Genomic DNA, 21818 nt, shown 5'->3' on the forward strand with positions numbered 1-21818 from the left:
ACCCAGTTAGTATTTAGATAGCTGACCACGTGCGTATGATGGGTGAAGTTGTTAGGTGGCCGTTTTAATCAAACTGTCCCGTAACTTGTTAAAAGCCTGTAAGGGATAGTCAAGTTAAATTGGAATAAATTAATCCCCACCAGGTAATAAAATCTGAATTAGTACTATTGATTTCCAACACATGACCAATTGGATTTTGATTTCATACATTAAATTACATGCATAGCTATACAAAAGGCCACTGGAAAATCAAAATCAATGCTTGTAAGAAGGTCTAGGTCTTGAAACTCCCAGGGAGTCTACCCCCTTCGCCATTCGCAGAACCATCCGTTTGCTTCCCTGTGTGAAGAAAGACAAGAGACAGCTCTGAAAATGGTCAGAGTGGTGTTTTGTTTAGTTGGGAGAGAGAGAGGGAGAGAGAGAGTAGCCCCGAAGACAATGCGGAGCACGGAATTCCGTTAACATAGCATCTTAGAAAGTGGAACGGGAACAGAAAGTTGGGAGTTCCCTGTGGCGCATGAGACGCCGACACATAACCGGGCCACGCCAAACTACGTAAATGAATATTTAAAGAAACGTAAAGGCAGCTCCTATTAGTTCACATGAACAATCAAGGAGAGGGAGAAGAGAGTGCAACTGTGCTTGCAGAGATGTAACCGTATTGGTCGGTGCACGAAGGAAGGCAGAGAGAGCGAGTAAAACACATATTTTTGGAGCTTCAAGAATAACAAGTTTTTTAACTGGTTAACCATGTGGAATACGAGTAAGGAAGGGAGGCCAGCGTCTTGTAAGGCATCTTACTGGTCGGCACTCACAACAATCAGTATTCTACCAATCAGAATTACACAATACTGAAAAACACAGAACTTAAAAGATTTTTTTTTCGTTGGAAACACTCTGCAGATCGTCACTTCACTTCCAAACTCACTTCTATGCTGCCTCTATGCCAGACCTCCTCTCCGCACATCCGAGGTGAGAGGATCTCACCGGACTGAGGTTGTATTTAGACTTTGACAGAGACGAGTTATTGGGAAGGAGACAATGACTCATGTTTCAGCCACAGCAGCCGTCACTTGCAGACTCTAAATATGCTGAGGCCAGTCGCCACAGCGAAGCAAATTCCTGTGTATACCTTTGCTTGAAAGTTGTTGTGAGTGGAAGAGGCTATGTTTTAGTGCAGTCTGGGGTGTAATTTCATATGTCAAACACGGCTGCTATGCATTTGTCTATTTCCTCATAAGATGTAATTGTTTCTTATATTTTCCGTTTTTGACGATCATTTTATAGGACTGATGTGAGCACAGCATAATTTCTGAACCGCAATCGAATGTAAACAGTGGGCGCTATACACCTCCGGAACCTACGAGTATATAGTCATGTATGACAAATAATCTATGTTTTTTTCTCTTTGGTGTAGACGATAGAATTTTGCCTCCATAGTGACTGGAATAGAAAAATTGCAGGGTGAACGTATGTCAGGTTTGGAAATATATTTCTTGCAGTGGGGTATTAACAGCATTGCATTCCACGGCTAATATATCGTAAACCACACTGCTTTAACACTATACCATGTTTAAGTGCAGAATTATGTAGCCTTGGGAGTGTGTGTTTGTGTTCTATGATCATTTCTCCCTTTCCAGTACGTTCTTGGTGTGGACTCCAAACACTAGAACAGTACTCCCGAATTGGTAGCACAAGTGATTTACGTAAAATGTTTCAAACTTCTTCTGTCTGGAGCTCCATCATGCATAAGCCATAAGTTTCTTCTTCTTCTTAACCGTCTGTTATTATATCACCACAACACTCTCAAATGAATCAGGCTCGTATCCACAGTCTTTACAGAACAGCAGTCCCGGCACTAGAATGAGAATGCCAGTCTATGTGATTAGCATCAGTCGGTTGTACAAGTTTGGAACACGTGTCATGCTCTTTCCGAAAGCAAAATATCGAAGTGTATTGATTATGTGGAACTCAGCTCATTCTGTTCCTTCGTGAGACGTCAAATGTAGCGGGTTGGCTCTGAGCACTATGCGACTTAACTTCTGAGGTCATGAGTCGCCTAGAACTAAGAACTAATTAAACCTAACTAACCTTAGTACATCACACACATCCATGCCCGAGGCCGGATTCGAACCGGCGACCGTAGGTCGCTCGGTTCCAGACTGTAGCGCCTAGAACCGCACCGCCACTCCGGCCGGCAAATGTAGCGGGTATAGTGCCCTCCTACTTCATGTCATTTCCAAATTAAATCGTAGACAATGTCGCAGGGAGGCTTGGTTAAAGACGTAGGAATAGTCACAAGATACATAGAGGCACCATCTAGAGTTTAGCTCAGGATACTTAGCCGATAGGTTCAACAAAGAGGCAGTTCGTTTTAAAATAGAGGGTAGAGTGCTGCCACATGTATATAGTACTCGCAAACTAATGGAGGGCTAGGTTTAGCAATGTACAGAAATTGAGAACCACGCTGCAGTGTTATTGGCTGATAGCATTGTAAGATCGATGATATGACATATCTTGTTGACATGACAGCTCGTCGAGAGCAGTGGTGTGGAACTCGAGTAATCTAATAAAATGCGTCGAAATTACGGTAAACGAGATAAAATTATGAAAATTGATGGAAAATACGTTAAAGTGAGGAAAATACGACAAAAATGATTCTTATAGGGCTCTGGCATCGGCAGTTTGCTCATGAATTATCGACATCGTAGAGTGAGTTCGTGGTCTTACTCAGCGGGATGTTACGGTATAACGAGAGGAAGGGGATGTGAATTGTAGCTTGCTGTCGGGTCTAAGAGTGACTATGTTTTTTTCCGACTTGGGAATAGAGAGCGAGAAAGCCGCTGTTCTGTATTGATATTTGTGAGTCTGAAATTTATGTAATATCCACATGCATGACAATTTGTTTACGAGACTGCCACAGACACTAATTTTGAGTTCTCTGAGGCTAGAAGAGTGGACGGACTGAGGGAGGCTGCTGGAAGCGGCCGGCGGCAGCGTGGGTAGTGCAGAGTGACCGCCCGAGGCGACCACAACGGCCGTTTGTCAAGGCACTCATCCCGCTCGCGAGTGCAGTCCTTAGAGCTGCCTCTTCCCACCGCGAAACGTAGCCGAGGGCCGTAGCATGCTGTTGGCCGTTCTTCTTGTGGAGAGCTGTTCGTGACGAATGGTCGAGTAGTTTGGTATTGTTAAAAGGAAAAGCATTTCCTAGAAATACCTTTAATTTCTGCAGACCTGAAACAGTGTGTCATTGTCAACCCAACACCGACAAAAGCAGAGCACTGCTAGCAGATGGATCTCTTTGAGTACTATCACCGATAGGTTAGAAGATGCATGGAAAAGCAGTATCCCTACCTGTGGAGGAAGGAAAGGGAGGGAGGGGAGGAGATAGGAGGGTAGGTAAGGCTGGTCCTAAGTTACTTAGTCTGTATAAACACATCGAGGTGAAGTCACACGCACTGTTTTGGTGGAAGTTTTTCTTCTTCGATAGTTGTGTGATGCTATTACATTCTTTCGTTTTCCTGTAGAAGCAAAGCCGAGATGCATTCGTAGCATAAGATAGTCATTGCTATTGGTTTTTTTGTGTTTTTTTTTATTTTTAATAGTTGCTCACTTTTAGGGTGATTACATCCCTCTCCTCCTACGACACACTTGTACCATTCACATTTGACCACAGCTGTGGTATCATCTTCATTTCCGCACATGTCTCTTCCCTCCCCCCCACCCCCACTCCCACCCCACCCTTTCTGCTCACACCATAGAGCCCGGATCCAGGTTGGAAGGGGGCCATCTCTCACGTTAAAATAGAGGGACATTCGCAATGTATTGACAAAATATGTTTCCGTGAGAAAGTCAGGTACCTCAGTGTCTGACTGGACTGGAAACGGACTTGAGGGATCACCTACAATACGTCGCCAACCGAGCAAACACGATGCTCATAGAACTCTATTCAACGCTTAACAGACAAAACACGCTAAATACACTACTGGCCATTAAAATTGCTACACCACGAAGATGAAGTGCTACAGACGCGAAATTTAACGGACAGGAATAAGATGCTGTGATATGCAAATGATTAGCTTTTCAGAGCATTCACACAACGTTGGCGCCGGTGGCGACACCTACAACGTGCTGACATGAGGAAAGTTTCCAGCCGATTTCTCATACACAAACAGCAGTTGACCGGCGTTGCCTGGTGAAACGTTGTTGCCATGCCTCGTGTAAGGAGGAGAAATGCGTACCACCACGTTTCCGACTTGGATAAAGGTCGGATTGTAGCCTATCGCGATTGCGGTTTATTTTATCGCGACATTGCTGCTCGCGTTGGTCGAGATCCAATGACTGTTAGCAGAATATGGAATCGGTGAGTTCAGGAGGGTAATACGGAACGCCGTGCTGGATCCCAACGGCCTCGTATCACTAGCATTCGAGATGATAGGCATCTTATCCGCATGGCTGTAACGGATCGTGCAGCCACGTCTCGATCCTTGAGTCAACACATGGGGACGTTTGAAGGACAACAACCATCTGTACGAACAGCTCGCCGACGTTTGCAGCAGGATGGACTATCAGCTCGGAGACCATGGCTGCGGTTACCCTTGACGCTGCCTCACAGACAGGAGCGCCTGCGATGGTGTACTCAACGACGAACCTGGGTGCACGAATGGGAAAACGTCAGTATTTTGGATGAATCCTGGTTTTGTTTACAGCATCATGATGGTCGCATGCGTGTTTGGCGACACCGCGGTGAACGCACATTAGAAGCGTGTATTCGTCATCGCCATACTGGCGTATCACCCGGCCTGATGGTATGGGGTGTCATTGGTTACACGTCTCGGTTACCTCTTCTTCACATTGACGGCACTTTGAACAGTGGACACTATATTTCAGATGTGTTACGACCCGTGGCTCTACCCTTCATTCGATCCCTGCGAAACCCTACATTTGAGCAGGATAATGCACGACCGCGTGTTGCAGGTCCTGTACAGGCCTTTCTGGATACAGAAAATGTTCGACAGCTGCTATGGCCAGCACATTCTCCAAATCTCTCAGCAATTGAAAACTTCTGGTCAATGGTGGCCAAGCAACTGGCTCGTCACAATACGCCAGTCACTACTCTTGATGAACTGTGGTATCGTGTTGAAGCTGCGTGGGCAGCTGTACCTGTACACGCCATCCATTCTCTTTTTGACTCAATGCCCAGGCGTATCAAGGCCGTTATTACGGCCAGAGGAGGTTGTTCTGGGTACTGATATCTCAGGATCTATGCACCCAAATTGTGTGAAAATGTAAACACATGTCACTTCTAGTATAATATATTTGTCAAATGAGTACGCGTTTATCATCTGCATTTCTTCTTGGTGTAGGAATTTTAATGGCCAGTAGTGTAGATGGGTAGCTAGGTCCATGTATATGACTCTTATTAAACCACTTATGACTTACTCATATAGATCCTCAGTCTGAACGAGCAAGGTGACAGGGAGATTAGCACACTGGACAAGCATTTGGGAGGACAATGGTTCAAACCCACATTCAGCCATGCTGATTTAGGCTTTCCGTGATTTCCCTAAATCGCTTTAGGCAAATGCTGCGATGGTTCCTTTGAAAGGGCACAGCTGACTTCCTTCTCCATCCTTCCCTAATCTGATGGGACCGATGACCTCACTGTCTGGTCCCCTCCCCCAAATCAGCCAACTAACCAATCCTCACTCTGGAGATATGCAGTGAAAACATTTTTGCGGCACATGCAAGTCATGCAGGACAAGGTACTATGAATCGTAAGCAGCGCTGCACAGTACACAAGCACTGTTCACATGCACAATGAATTTCGCCCTCAGTGCTACATGAAATTGGAGACATTCGATTAGATCACAACTATGGGTGGAAGTATGAGAAACGAAAAACATTCTTTCATAGGGAAAATGGATCACCTATGGAAGGCTGAAATATGCAACGTCTGAAAAAAAAGTGAGGGCCCCAGAAGACATGGTCGGATTTCAATGTATCTTCGGATGTGTGAACACCATTGGAGGGTATGTAAATGGTTAGAACTGCCATTCTCTGTGGCAGGTTGTTCGCGTTTAGTCTTGTTATCAGGCCTGGTAGAGTATATAACGGACGTGAACAGCGTTAGATGTTGAGTGATTACTGTGAAGGACACGTAGATACTGCATAATCATGTGAGCTGGCGTTATCTGCACCTGACAGAATTTGAGAGTGGCCTCCATTTGGTCAGCTGGTCGAATCTGCAATATCCAGTTTTAAGGGGAATCCAGATCTGACAGTTGTCCGATGTTGGACTGTATGGGCACGTGAGAGTCGGTATACTCATTGTCTAGGTCCTGGTCGAACACGTTTGGCCATCATCTACATGCACATATACATCTATACACCACAAGGAAGGGTCGCTGTATTGTGCAAGAAGTATACCTCAGCTGCTTCACACTTGCAGCTGCAATCCGAGATCATGTAAAGGTATGCCTCCAACATTCTGTGACATCCTGCACCATTGGTCAGAGACTAGCAGCAGCCAGACTTAGGAATTACTGTCCCATGCGAAGACTGTCTTTGACAGCACTACACAAACGGCTGTGTTTGGAGTGGTGTTATGCTTGGGAAGCATGGAATGCTGATGAATAACGTCGCACTGTGTTCAGCGATGACTCACAGTTTTGCACTAACCTGGTGACCACATTGACGAGTATGCTGGTGACCTGGTGAGGGGCCTCGTTCTTCCAAAGTTTTAGAGGTGCACAGTGGTGTTACTCCTGGAATAATGGTGTGGGGGTCATTGCATATGACTTCAGCTCATGCCTGGTAGCGACTGAATAAACTTTGATGGCACAATGCTATCTCTTGGTCATCTTCGTGTGTAACCTCGTATGTGTCAGTAACGTGATGCCATTCTTCAAGAGCACAATGCTCGTCCACCGATGCGATAATTTACGCTGAGCGGCCGATATTTGTAATGCAATTGACCTCTCTGGTGAGGACTTTGACATTTTACAACACAGAGACAGCTACGGATGGCGCAGGAGACGTTGTCCGTGCCCAGCAACAACTGTAACTTACCCACTACTAACAATCCTTGTACCTTTGCATGAACATCGCTGGTGGTATCCTAATCCACCATAAGCCCTACCATCCGCCTGCAGGCCTAAACCGTCGCAGAGGGTTTTTTGCAAAGGCGTGCTGTGCCACTATTTCCGTCTGCCCTATACTGCTAGCCTTCAAAGGTTTCTTTTTAATATATATCACATTGAACCATACTAATGAGTGATCGCATCCAGTAACGTGGGCTACATCTCAGACCTGCATCCTGTGAATTCCACAACAGCAAACTGACGCTTTCGCAGAGGCGCAGTACAACTTTTTGTGGTGGTCACCAGAATTCGCCAGAAGTTGACGAAAATGACACTGATTGAGATGTTGCAGTATTCCATCACTATCACCTAACTGGAAAGCCAACAGCTTGTCATCAGTGTTACACTCAGGTAAGTCTACATTCATACAGTTACCAGGTGGTTTAGTGTGGTTTGGCTAGCATCGAGAGGCAACCAAATCGCTCCTTGGGCCGGGTTTAGTTCTCCTACCTCCATTCTCACATATCTGAGAAAATTTGAAGTTTATTCCTAAATTCTGTCCATCATTTGTGCCTATATACACGTGAACTACTGTTTTTCACAAACAGAAATCGCATACTGTTCACCTCTTTAGAAGTTTTAGTTTCAGTAAATTGTAACAAAGTCACCATAAACCGTCAACGATTTGTAATGTTTAGAAATGTTAGCAAACTCAAGTGAATGTGAACACCCTTTACAAGAGTACCAAAAAGCTGTTTCACTAATCATCAAACAATACTTACATCAAGTCAGTCAGATTCGTACTCCGACCTTTCACCAACGCTTCGTTACTTTCGAGGAAGGCCGGAAGCTCCTTATTGATTGTTACCAACCCATTTCGTTTGCTGCTCAGCTTTTTATTGTTGTTGTTGTTGGTGTCATTATGAAATAATTTAACCATCTGTTGAAAGAAGATCTCAATTAATTCTTAAATTATTTTCAAATTTGCTCTATACAAGAAATGTACAAAATAAATAATCTATTTGTGATCATCGCTGCTACATTTTCTAAAATAATAGAGCGGACAACAAAGTAAGATTATCGTGATACTGCACTGCAAAATAAATGAGTAAAATGAACTTAAAACACATATTCTATTTAGAACTTCGTCAGAACTCTGAACTTAGCCGTTATCGACTGATACGCAAAATTCTTCTGCATCTGTTTACATACACAATACACGATAAACTTCTGGAAATTAAGGTACATATGAAACTGCTGATTCCATGGTCATAGACTACCAGCACAGAAAATCTAACAAATAAGTAAAGATAGGAAGTTACCTGATGGGAAGGAGTGTGAGATAAATGAGTTGCCCATGAGGAACAAAACAACATTTGTAACGACAAAGCCAGAAAAAATTAGAGAAAATAGCATTATGAAAGATGCACTGATAAAGAATGGAGACAATCCTGCGGGTTATTAGCCACTAGCAATAAGTAGGGGGCTGCGGCATATTCCCAGATTTCTCACTTAATAGTGGTTCCTGAAACGCAAGATACTTGACGCTTATCTTCAAGAGTCTGCCATTCATCTTTTTCAGCATTTCTATCAAACTTTTAATCAATCGTGCTGCCTTTTTTTTCGTCCGTTTAATATCCTCTGGTAGTCCTCTTTGGCATGAATTCCATGAGTGTTTTTTAAGCATTCTAGATGTTGTGGGTTGGCAGGAGAGCCAACACCGTGATATTAGAGGAAGCCGAAAGGCACGCGTTTTAGCTCACGCAGGCTGGCGTGAGGTCTGGAACAGGACAAGGAAATTAGAATTTAGAAAAACGGACGTAGCTGGTGGAATACTTAACATTAGTCCATTAATGGTGAACGTCGCTCGTGATTGTACATGATTCAGTATCAATAGTAACTGGTAATGGCGCCTTGCTAGGTCGTAGCAAATGACGTAGCTGAAGGCTATGCTAACTATCATCTCGACAAATGCGAGCGTATTTTGTCAGTGAACCATCGCTAGCAAAGTTGGTTGTACATCTGGGGCGAGTGCTAGAAAGTCTCTGTAGACCTGCCGTGTGGCGGCGCTCGGTATGCAATCACTGATAGTGGCGACACGCGGGTCCGACGTATACTAACGGACCGCGGCCGATTTAAAGGCTACCACCTAGCAAGTGTGGTGTCTGGCGGTGACACCACACTAGATCTCTTTTGCGAACTAATTGTATTTTCCCATTATACTGCCAATGAAATGAAGTCTGCCATCTGCTTTGTCTACCACGTAGCCTATGTAATCACACATATGATACTCCAACAAATTATTGCAATTAAGTATTTGTGTGATTTGACTAACACCAACTTCGACTTATTGAAATTACAAGCATAGGATACTACGTTACTGCGTTTTGTGAAGACAACAATTTTACATATCTGATCATTTAAAGCAAGTTATCATGCTTTGCACCACTTCGAAATGTTGTCAAGATCTGACTGAATACTTGTGCAGGTTTCTTTCAGATAATACTTCATTACAGATCACCGCAACAACTGCAAAATGTCTGAGGTTACTATCAATATTATCTGCCAGCTCATTAATATTCAATGAACAGTTTCCTGCAGCTCATGCAATGGTAGTTCTTCGTTTGTCGATGACTCACTAGCCACGATGCTGTGTTCTCCCTAGCAAGAAATCCTCAGTCCTGTCACTAATTTCATTTGATACTATGCAGGGTGATTCAGCTGTCCCTACCCATGGGTTTTACGCAACCCACAACGCCTTTAAATACCACGTGCAAGAGTTTCATATTCTCTTGCTCGCTACACGCGATTTATCAGTCCTACAGAAAAAATGCACAGGACATTTTTGTAGGAAAGTCAATGTAGAAAAATTTGCGCATAGCGAGCGACAGAATATGAAAATCTCACGTATGGTTTCTGAAGGCGTTGCGGAATGTAACTGCGCTTTCATTAATACGTACACTACCGCCCATTAAAATTGCTAAACCACGAAAATGACGTGCTACAGACGCGAAATTTAACTGACAGGAATAAGATGCTGTGATACGCAAATGATTAGCTTTTCAGAGCATTCACACAAAGTTGGCGCAGGTGGCGACACCTACAACGTGCTGACATGAGGAAAGTTTCCAACCGAATTCTCATACACAAACAGCAGTTGACCGGCGTTGCCTGGTGAAACGTTGTTGTGATGCCTCGGGTAAGGAGGAGAAATGATTACCATCACGTTTCCGACTTTGATAAAGGTCGGATTGTAGCCTATCGCGATTGCGGTTTATCGATCGCGACATTGCTGCTCGAGTTGGTCGAGATCCAATGACTGTTAGCAGAATATGGAATCGGTGGATTCAGGATGGTAATACGGAACGCCGTGCTGGATCCCAACGGCCTCGTATCACTAGCAGTCGAAATGACAGGAATCTTATCCGTATGGCTGTAACGGACCGTGCAGCCACGTCTCGATCCCTGAGTCAACAGATGGGGACGTTTCCAAGACAACAACCATCTGCAAGAACAGTTCGACGACGTTTGCAGCAGCATGGACTATCAGCTCGGAGACCATGGCTGCGGTTACCCTTGACGCTGCATCACAGACAGGAGCGCCTGCGATGGTGTACTCAACGACGAACCTGGGTACACGAATGGCAAAACGTCATTTTATCGGATGAATCCTGGTTTTGTTTACAGCATCATGATGGTCGCATCCGTGTTTGGCAACATCGCGGTGAAAGCACATTGGAAACGTGTATTCGCCATCGCCATACTCACCCGGCGTGATGGTATGGGGTGCCATTGGTTACACGTCTCGGTCACATCTTGTTTGCATTGACGGCACTTTCAATAGTGGACTCACCCGGCGTGATGGTATGGGGTGCCATTGGTTAAACGTCTCGGTCATCTCTTGTTCGCATTGACGGCACTTTGAACAGTGGACGTTATAATTCAGATGTGCTGCGACCCGTGGCTCTACCCTCCATTCGATCCCTGCGAAACCCTACATTTCAGCAGGATAATGCGTGACCGCATGTTGCAGGTCCTGTACGGGCCTTTCTGGATACAGAAATTGTTTGCCTGCTGCCCTGGCCAGCACATTCTCCAGATCTCTCACCAGTTGAAAACGTCTGGTCAATGGTGGCCGAGCAACTGGCTCGTCACAAGACGCCAATCACTACCCTTGATGAACTGTGGTATCGTGTTGAAGCTGCATGGGCAGCTGTACCTGTACACGCCATCCAAGCTCTGTTTGACTCAATGCCCAGGCGTATCAAGGCCGTTATTACGGTCAGAGGTGGTTGTTCTGGGTACTGATTTCTCAGGATCTATGCATCCAAATTGCGTGAAAATGTAATCACATGTCAGTTCTAGTATAATATATTTGTCCAATGAATACCTATTTATCATCTGCATTTCTTCTTGGTGTATCAATTTTAATGGTCAGTAGTGTATTAGTGTGTTACCTAGTTAAACGTTTTTCAGAGCCAACAACTAGTATACACACGCGATTGGCTTGATCCGTGGTTTTCAGGACATCATGTCAGAAAAAATGCAGCACTACTCCTACACGAACTCGTCAACTCGTCCGTAAAGTGTGCATTTCGACGAATACAATGTAGAGGGTGATGGTAGAGAATGGATGCACACCTGTCATAAACAACGTGTGCAAGCAGTAAAGGGATTTTTTTTTAAACCCAGAGTTCAGTTATGTCAGTGGATTATCCAACGGAACACTGAAGTGTCTAGCTTCCTATAGTTTGCATTATTCACGGATAAGGCCTCTTTCAACTGTGATGCTTTTTTTCAACTGAAGCAATAGCCATGTCTGGAACGATGAAAATGGGTACTCCACTACAGTTTCAGATCGCCAGATAAGCAGTTATTCGAAACTACACCTCTTGTCTACCAGAGGATATAGTTTCAACATGTCGGTGCACCATCCCATCGTACCTGATCAACATAACCTCATCATTAAATTAGAAGGAGGAGGCCCTGTACCATAACCAACACGACTGCCGAATTTCACTGACATTAACTGGTTATTATGGTGTTACATTAAATCGCTGATAAGTGAAACCCAGATAAAAACTGAAGAGATTGTTTGTAGGGTTCTAACAGTCTGTCTCATTGTACAGCAGACAAAAGGGGTATTTGAGAGAGTGTGGATATTTTTATGCGTCATTATAATGCCTGCATTGAGACTGGCAGTCGTCAGTTTGAACAGCGGCGATAAGTTTGAATTATTGCTGTAAGAAAGATCTTTATGTCAATAAAAATAAATACTCTTTTTTTGGCCATTTGTTCTTCATCTTGAAGTATTCAGTTTATGGCGCTCAGCTAATTCTATAATTTTGACCGAAAAGCTTTGATACGCCCTTATACCCATCAAGCAGATGTTCTACATCTACATCTACATTGATACTCCGCAAGCCACCCAACGGTGTTCAGGCTGGCTGTTATAACTTGATTGCTCTTTTGTTAGTTACTAACATTAAAAGAAGCTCTCCAACTTCAAAATTACACAAATAACTCCACATAAAATCCACAAATCCCTAGTTCCACTCCCACCTGCTGTGCTGTCTCGCTGCCATCTCCTTTGGTTTCCACGCTTCCTTGCTCACTCTCGCACCTCCACATCCCAGACAACGCCAATCGCCTGCCGTCTGGCGACTCTCACTGCCATAATCAAAGGAGTTGACCAGCAAATCACGACAGAGGAGGTTTAGTGGTAACTGAACTGAAACCCAGACACCACAGTCAGAAAAGTTCTCCACATTCACAACAAATTCCGGGTCCATGTTTGATGTCCCCACTTTCCCGGAAACCCCATCATGAATTGACCACTTCATCAAACAAGGCTCCCTCATTTTCCGCTGCAGACACTGAGTTGAACCTTCCCACTCTCAAGCCCATGTATATCAATGCCATAATTGCCTCACTTATGATAATCATCTGACCCTAAACTGTAAAAACAACCCACCTGCCTGCACTGCAAATCACATCATCACCTAAAACAATGCCCTAACCTACAATACCCACACAAATGCAATACCTGTGATCAACACAATCGTACCTACGCCTACAAGTGTGAGGCCAAACCCCCTTCCGCCAAACCCGAACTTTTACTGTCCTCATCCGCTCCATTGACGCATTGACTCGCCGCTCCACCCAAGCAACTCCCTATATTCCTCACTCACTGCCGAATATATCATCCAGTTTGTCACCACAGTCCTACTAACCATCCATCCGTTCGAGCGCCCCCATATACTCCAACAAATCCAAATGATAGCCTGTCCCATCTTTCACCTCAGCGCCACAATCGTTCTCACTTAGTTTCCATCAACCTAAATAACGTCGTAAATTATTCTCTCACTTACGCCTGCGCTGTACTCGTACTTCCAGTCTTACTGTTGCTAATCTTCGCCAGTGCACAACAAATCCTATCTTTTAACACAACCTTCGCACTTTCACCTGTAAATGCTTTCTTCTACAACCAATACCCCAAAAACCGACTCCTTAACAAACTCAGTTCCACTTTCCTTATCACGATCCCTTTCCATACTCCTTCTTTATTCGGAGCTGATCCTCAAGTTACTGAAGACCACCCCCAGGCAACTCAACAGCACTAATCACTCTCGTCAGCAACAAAACTACAACGCCTCATCAAAATCATAAATTTTACTTTCATCATTTGCTTTTTCCATTTTAAAATTTTTAAATTTCCATTGCATAGTTTTAAATCTGTAAGGCTACAAAGCAGCCACAGTGCTGCTGCCACACATCCCTCCCTCATCCCCACAACTGGAAGAATGAAATGACAGTGTTGTTCTGTTGTTCCTTATTTACAACCTGTAAATATCTGCTAGTGAGTAGCCTTTCATCTTTAGATAGATATAACGTGCGTTTTTACATATGTGTGAAACATTTCATACTAATAGTCGTCTCGGTGTGTGGAAATGGGTAGTAAACATAATACGTTCTAAGACGAAAAACAGCTTTAAGGACAAATACGCTTGCAAGCTGTTCCTGTTAACAGAATTTGCATTTGAGCACAAGAAGATTTTTTCCATGCATATAATGTATGTTACCTAATAACAAACAGTATGTTTTTGCGAAGACTTCCAACATATAAACATTACATCTTCCACCACTTTATTTTACCTTTTGTTACATGTAAACTCCATGCTAAGCTCATGCTGACTGCCACATAGTGGCACTCATACACATATTTACGCAATAAAGAATAATGAAAACTGTTGTCATTATGTTTATGGAAAGCTAAACGTTCCCCATTGTATTTGTAAACTGTTTCGTGCAAACTAAAGGCACTAAAATTCGTACTGCAGTCTTGTATGTTGTTGTGGACTGCAGTCCAAACATTGGTTTGATGCAGATCTCCACGTTAGTTTATCCTGTGCAAGCCTCTTAATCTCTGCAAAAAGCAGCGGCTTCAGTTTTGACTACTTGGACCATGGGAGCGGCGCAATGCCAGGCTTACACGTGGTGTAATCCGGGCTACCATTGCGATAGCCTGGCTCCCGTGCTAAGATGCGTCGACAATGTCCCAGCCTCGAGCAGCAGCCAGCGAGGCTAGTCGTGTGACAACCAGACTCACTTTAGTGCCAGGCGGAGACTTTCGTCATGACAGCTCGTTCCCTTTCAGCTTCTGCTCGAGAAATGCGGTGACAGCTTTCTGCTCACTTGTTCACAGGTGCCAGGATTGCATCACTAGAAGCAGGTTTCTCTACGATTTGAAAGGCAGAGGCGCTACAATAACTACTGAAACCTACATCCATTTTCACCTGCTTCTTGTAGTTATGCCTGGTCTCCTATAATTTGTTACCCATCACATTTCCCTCTATTATCAAATTGACAATTTCTTGATACCCCGTATACGTCTTATCAACTGACCCTTTCTTTTAGTCAAGTTATGCCATAAATTTCTGTTCTCCCGAATTATGCTCAGTATCCGATCTACCCCTCTAATCTTGAGCAGTCTTCTGGGGCACCACATTTTAAAACCTTTTCTGCTCTTCTTTTCTGAATTGTTTTAGTCCACATTTTGATTTCTTAAAAAATTAAATTACAGAAAAATAGCTTCTGAAATACTTCCTAACACTTAAATTTGTACGTGCTGTCAACAAATTTCTCTTTTTCAGAAAGGTTTTTACAGTCGTTGCCAGTCTGCATTTTATGTCCAGTCTGCTTAGGACATAGTCACTTATTTCGCTGTCCAAATAGCGAAACTCGTCTGGTACTTTTAGTGTCTCATCTCCTAATCTAACTTTCTTAACATCATTTGATTTAATTCGAGTACATTCCATGATCCTTGTTTTAGTTTTGTTGATATTCATCTTATAACTTCTTTTCAAGACAATATTAATTCCGTTCAACTGATCTTTCGACACCTTTGCCGTCTCTGACAGAATTGCGATGTCATGGGCAAACCGTAAAGTTGCAGTGTCTTCTCCCTGAACTTTATTTCCTTTTCCAAATTCCTCTTTTATACCCTTTACTGCTTGCACAGTGCACAGATTGAATAATCTGGAAGACAGGATACAATACTGTCTCACTCCCTTCTCAACAACTGCTGTCTTCTATCCGTACGGTTACCCCAAACAATGACATTTGGATCCTCCTACATGCATTTGTTCTTCATAGCTGTATTTTCGCTACAACGTACGCTATGACGAACGTTTATTACATATTTTGAAGCACTGTTACGTGATCTTGTTTCCAAACTGACCCGTAACTGATGTAAAACCCAAAAGGAAAATCGGAATACATTTGTCTCCACCAGAATATGAAATATAAATCAGTACCAATGATTGCCAATATATAAATACTTAGATTACAATTTCCTTTGTTGAACTGCATATACATCGAGATAATAAGCCATTTTGAAAGTAGACTGCACTACGCTGTGGGTGAGGGGACACTCTGTATGGCAATAAAACTGACAGGGAACCAGCCCTCAATGGTATTCATGGAAGTGCCACCTGCAGACGTGTGAACGGTCATGCCAGGCAGCCGAGCCCAACAGTGCTTTGAATGAAAGCCGCCTTGGCGCCGGGCACCCAAAGTCACATAATACAGATTATATCTCAAAGTTGTGCAGGGACAACAAAGACTCCGTTTTAACAAGATATGAGTGGTCAGGGGATGCGGGCCGTTTTTGGCAGAGTACCGAAAGAACTGTTCTTATGGAACGAACTGCAGACAGGCAAAATTCACTGAAATACACGGACTGTTAAGGTAACATCTTCGAAAGTGGAATTGGGACAGAAAACTTAGGACTTCTTTTAGGATCGTGAGACTCCGACTCCCCAAAAACCTGAATGTCTAGGGGAATGTAAAAACGGATACCATTGGTTAACGTACATGAGTTAGAATTTGGCGTAAAGAGCATGGCTGTGCTTATGGAGATCCAACCTTAATGGCCAATATACACTACTGGCCATTAAAATTTCTACACCACGAAGATGACGTGCTACAGACGCGAAATTTAACCGACAGGAATGAGATGCTGTGATATGCAAATGATTAGCTTTTCAGAGCATTCACACAACGTTGGCGCCGGTGGCGACACCTACAACGTGCTGACATGAGGAAAGTTTCCAACCGATTTCTCATACACAAACAGCAGTTGACCGGCGTTGTCTGGTGAAACGTTGTTGTGATGCCTCGTGTAAGGAGGAGAAATGCGTAGCATCATGTTTCCGACTTTGATAAAGGTCGGATTGTAGTCTATCGCGATTGCGGTTTATCGTATCGTGACATTGCTGCTCGCGTTGGTCGAGATCCAATGACTGTTAGCAGAAAATGGAATCGGTGGGTTCAGGAGGGTAATACGGAACGCCGTGCTGGATCCCAACGGCCTCGTATCACTAGCAGTCGAGATGACAGGCATCTTATCCGCATGGCTGTAACGGATCGTGCAGCCACGTCTCAATTCCTGAGTCAACAGATGGGGACGTTTGTAAGACAACAACCATCTGTACGAACAGTTCGACGACGTTTGCAGCAGCATGGACTATCGACTCGGAGACCATGGCTGAGGTTACCCTTGACATCTACATCTACACGATTACTCTGCAATTCACATTTAAGTGCTTGGCAGAGGGTTCATCGAACCACAATCATACTATGTCTCTACCATTCCACTCCCGAACAGCGCGCGGGAAAAACAAACACCTAAACCTTTCTGTTCGAGCTCTGATTTCTCTTATTTTATTTTGATGATCATTCCTACCTTTGTAGGTTGGGCTCAACAAAATATGTTCGTATTCGGCAGAGAAAGTTGGTGACTGAAATTTCGTAAATAGATCTCGTCGCGACGAAAAACGTCTTTGCTTTAATGACTTCCATCCCAACTCGCGTATCATATCTGCCACACTCTCTCCCCTATTACGTGATAATCTAAAACGAGCTGCCCTTTTTTGCACCCTTTCGATGTCCTCCGTCAATCCCACCTGGTAAGGATCCCACATCGCGTAGCAATATTCTAACAGAGGAGGAACGAGTGTAGCGTAAGCTGTCTCTTTAGTGAACTTGTTGCATCTTCTACGTGGCCTGCCAATGAAACGCAACCTTTGGCTCGCCTTCCCCACAATATTATCTATGTGGTCTTTCCAACTGAAGTTGTTCGTAATTTTAACTCCCAGGTACTTAGTTGAATTGACAGTCTTGAGAATTGTACTATTTATCGAGTAATCGAATTCCAACGGATTTCTTTTGGAACTCATGTGGATCACCTCACACTTTTCGTTATTTAGCGCCAACTGCCACCTGCCACACCATACACCATACGCTGCATCACAGACAGGAGCGCCTGCGATGGTGTACTCAACGACGAACCTGGGTGCACGAATGGCAAAACGTCATTTTTTCGGATGAATCCAGGTTCTGTTTACAGAATCACGATGGTTGCATCCGTGTTTGGCGACATCGCGGTGAACGCACATTGGAAGCGTGTATTCGTCATCGCCATACTGGCGTATCATCCGGCGTGATGGTATGGGGTGCCATTGGTTACACGTCTCGGTCACCTCTTGTTCGCACTGACGGCACTTTGGACACTGGACGTTACATTTTAGATGTGTTACGACCCGTGGCTCCATCCTTCATTCGATCCCTGCGAAACCCTACATTTGAGCAGAATAATGCACGACCGCATGTTGCAGTTCCTGTACGGGCCTTTCTGGATATAGAAAATGTTCAACTGCTGTCCTGGCCAGCACATTCTCCAGATCTCTCACCAATTGAAAACGTCTGGTCAGTGGTGGCCGAGCAACTGGTTCGTCACAATACGCCAGTCACTACCCTTGATGAACTGTGGTATCGTGTTGAAGCTGCATGGGCAGCTGTACCTGTACACGCCATCCAAGCTCTGTTTGACTCAATGCCCAGGCGTATCAAGGCAGTTATTATGGCCAGAGGTGGTTGTTGTGGGTACTGATTTCTCAAGATCTATGCACCCAAATTGCGTAAAAATGTAATCACATGTCAGTTCTAGTATAATATATTTGTCCAATGAATACCCGTTTATCATCTGCATTTCTTCTTGGTGTAGCAATTTTAATGGCGAGTAGTGTACGAAGGTAGACAGAGAGAGGGAGAGCGTAGGAGACAGATTAGTAGAGCCAAATGTAACTAATTTTGTAACTAGTTAACCAACTGAAATGCGAGTAAAGGAGGGAGACCAGCATCTTGTAAGAAAACAGCTTACTAGTCGGCACTCACAGTATTTGTCATTCAGCCAATCAAAATTGTGCAACGCCAAAAAAACGCACAAAGCAGACTCTTCCTTGTCGGAAGTGCACAGTGGAAAGTTTCTTCTTAAGTCAGCATCTTGATGGGCAGACTTTACTTCTAGACGACTTCTTCAGGCTCATCTTAGACGAGAGGTTCTCAGCGGGGTAAGCTGAACTTAGACGCAAGTTGCTGATAAACTGCCATTAACTGATGTAGCGTACACTTCAGCCGTCACCTGAAGATTATGAATATGCTTAGATCCAGCCGCAACAGCGAGGCCAACTGTAGGGAAAGTCGAATCAATTTTAAAGGTGTTAAGTAATTTCAGTCTTCATTCTGAAGACTTGTTTGCATTTGAGGGTCAACAAGCTTTCAACTCTGACCGTAGGTGTATACGCACATCCTTATGTAGTATTTCCTATCTCTATGCACTAACCCTAGGCAATCAGGGTAAGACTTGCGCAAATGTAAATGATTTATCCAGTACCTACTTATTTGAATGACATTCTGGATTCCTTATCCAGGTTTATCAAGGCTTTAGTTTATTTATTTCAATGATTGTTAAACCATTTCTTTTCCATTTATGTAACAAACTGAGTTAACTGTGATCTTTGTCTTATTTAGAAGTCAGATGAATTTTTATATCATTGTTTTGCTGGGTAATAACTCATTTATGTTAGATGTACAGGACCACGTTTAAACATTCACTTAAACTTTCAATTGAAGCACCCCACGACACTTGCAGAAAATATATTATCAGTTTGTGTGCAAAATGAATTTACTAAAGAGTTATGTAGCTATAGGCCTTGTCACCAATTTAACAATAATTACGAATGAGTTCCAGCTGTCCTGAACTTGTGTGTGTTAGGTTGCTTCGATGTGTGTTTCCATTGTTATCAGTTTTGTGGAGTCATCTATTCGATGCTTGAAGGGTGTTGTTGGGAACCGTTTCAGCTCAAAACTTACGACTCGAGAGTTTTGGGATAAAGACCTATTTTTTATTTTTATTTTATTTCATTTTATTTATTTATTTTTTTGCTTCCTGAGTTTCACATCACATCGCTTCGCTGTAAACACCTATATAAGGAAAATAAAACAACAAAGGAGAAATGTTACTCACATGACTAGACATGCGGCAAATATGATAGAGCGTTTGCTGTTCCCACAGTAGAAATAAAAAACAGAAATAAATCTTATTTGAAGTGCTTTAAATACAGAACACAACTCACTTACCTTCTCTGTAGCAATGGCGCTAAGATCGGCGGGCAAGAATTCCTTATCGCTGATGCTTTTCAGTGCACCAGCTTTAAGTAGAACTTTCACAACATCAGTATTCCCGTTGTTTATGGCCCAAAACAGTGCCTAAAATGGAAAATATTTGTAGACCGAGTGTTATAAAAGACAAATATCTTCGACTACTTAGAATATAATAATAACGAACGACTCGGTCATTTATCACTAAAGAATCATACAGACTGGTTACGTATACACAGAGCTATGTGAAGAGATATTAAACTCATTCGGGAGGGCTGTGAAGTTCAGTTCCCCTTCTGTTTCTTAAATGCTGTGCGACGGCGAATTGTGGCACAATAAAAGCATACTTGGAAAACGAAGCTAGTGCCCAACAAATTATTTAATTTGCACGAACACAAATGCGTACCCACAAGAAAAATGTGACGGCAAGGATTGACCACAAAAAGGGAATCCCTTGTGAACGTAACATTTTTATTATTTATTGTAACGTGAAGCATAAGAGTCGTGGCGGCACTGATCATTTGAACACATTCGTACTACGCCCAAAATTAAACTAATTTATGGTCAGCGGGCTGAAGACATTATGCAGGAAGCCGTAATCAGTACCGACCTTGGAGCCTCTCCGTTTAAAGCAGGTGTTGCAACGAAATTTTTACTGTGTCTACAATGAGTAGTGAATTTATTGTGCCGCAGAGTGGAGTTTTACTGACTTGTCCATTTGTTATCTGACTCTCCGCTTCTAATCTATTTTGATACGTCATTTGATTGAGGTTCTCTATCAGATACTATAGTGTTCATGTGGCTCAGCGAAAATAAAAATTGGATAATTTATCGCAGGACTTCTGGTAGACAGAAGCAGCAAAGTTATTCCTGGAAACGTTTGAAGAGAGTTGTGCAGTCCAAAATTCGAAGCAAGGAAGCGTTACTGAACGAACATGTGAAAGAGCATCTTAATATGGAGAGGATGCCATCCAGAATAAATAGCTATGGGTATCCACCAAGAAATGGCTGCATAGACTCTCATAGAAACAAATACTATGTATCTGCTATTGGATGCGTGAAACGCATGATATCATGCTGTGATTCGCCCGTGGTTTAGCCTGTCAATCTGAGTGGTGGGAGTCTGCCGGTTACTCAGGACACTTTTCAAAAAAATATGAACAGTCTTGACTACTCTTGGGTTACGGATTACGGTTTATCTAACTTGGCGGGGTATGTTAGTTACAGAATTAAAGTATCTGAGACAATGAAAATCACAGCGAATGCATGAAGAACCCATTTATTTTTAGAACATTGTATGTTGGAATGGTGTATTTCAGCAGGACGAGATCACGTAGCGTTCTGTGTAGCATTACAATTTCTGCTTATATGAAGATACTGAACATATTTGCAAATCGAACGGACGACGGAAAAACCGTTGTCTGGATGTTTGCAGTATGATGAAGCCACGTACGACACGTCGCTGCCCAAATCCAGGCCTTCTTTGGCGAATGCTCAGTTTCGGAGAGACTTTGGGCATTGTGCTTATCCTTTCCGATAGTTCCCGATTATGTGGGTATCCAAACAGAAAGCTGAAAACAAAAATTATAGCCATTAGTGCCTTTCAACCACAGATCTGTGAGACTATTCAGGCAATGATTACAGTGGTTTTGGGAAAGCTCATGTAGTTAAGAATCGTTGAACATATTCGCAGTTATGAGGTTTGGAGTCAGTAACAACTTGAATTCCACAATG

At 43.3% G+C, this 21818-nt stretch overlaps 1 protein-coding gene across 1 annotated transcript in view; it reads right to left on the reverse strand.

Moving 5' to 3' along the window:
- LOC124556088 (inversin-like) overlaps positions 1–21818 on the reverse strand; it is a 135682-nt gene that overhangs the window by 11928 nt on the left and 101936 nt on the right. Inside the window, exons 6-7 of the mRNA XM_047130114.1 lie at positions 20064–20192; positions 7865–8022 (exon numbers count right to left, since the gene is read on the reverse strand). Of these exons, the coding sequence (XP_046986070.1) occupies positions 7865–8022; positions 20064–20192 (287 nt within the window). The remainder of the gene's footprint in view (positions 1–7864; positions 8023–20063; positions 20193–21818) is intronic.

Source organism: Schistocerca americana, chromosome X (genome assembly GCF_021461395.2).
Source record: "Schistocerca americana isolate TAMUIC-IGC-003095 chromosome X, iqSchAmer2.1, whole genome shotgun sequence".
In the NCBI taxonomy this organism is placed as follows: Eukaryota; Metazoa; Arthropoda; class Insecta; order Orthoptera; family Acrididae; genus Schistocerca; species Schistocerca americana.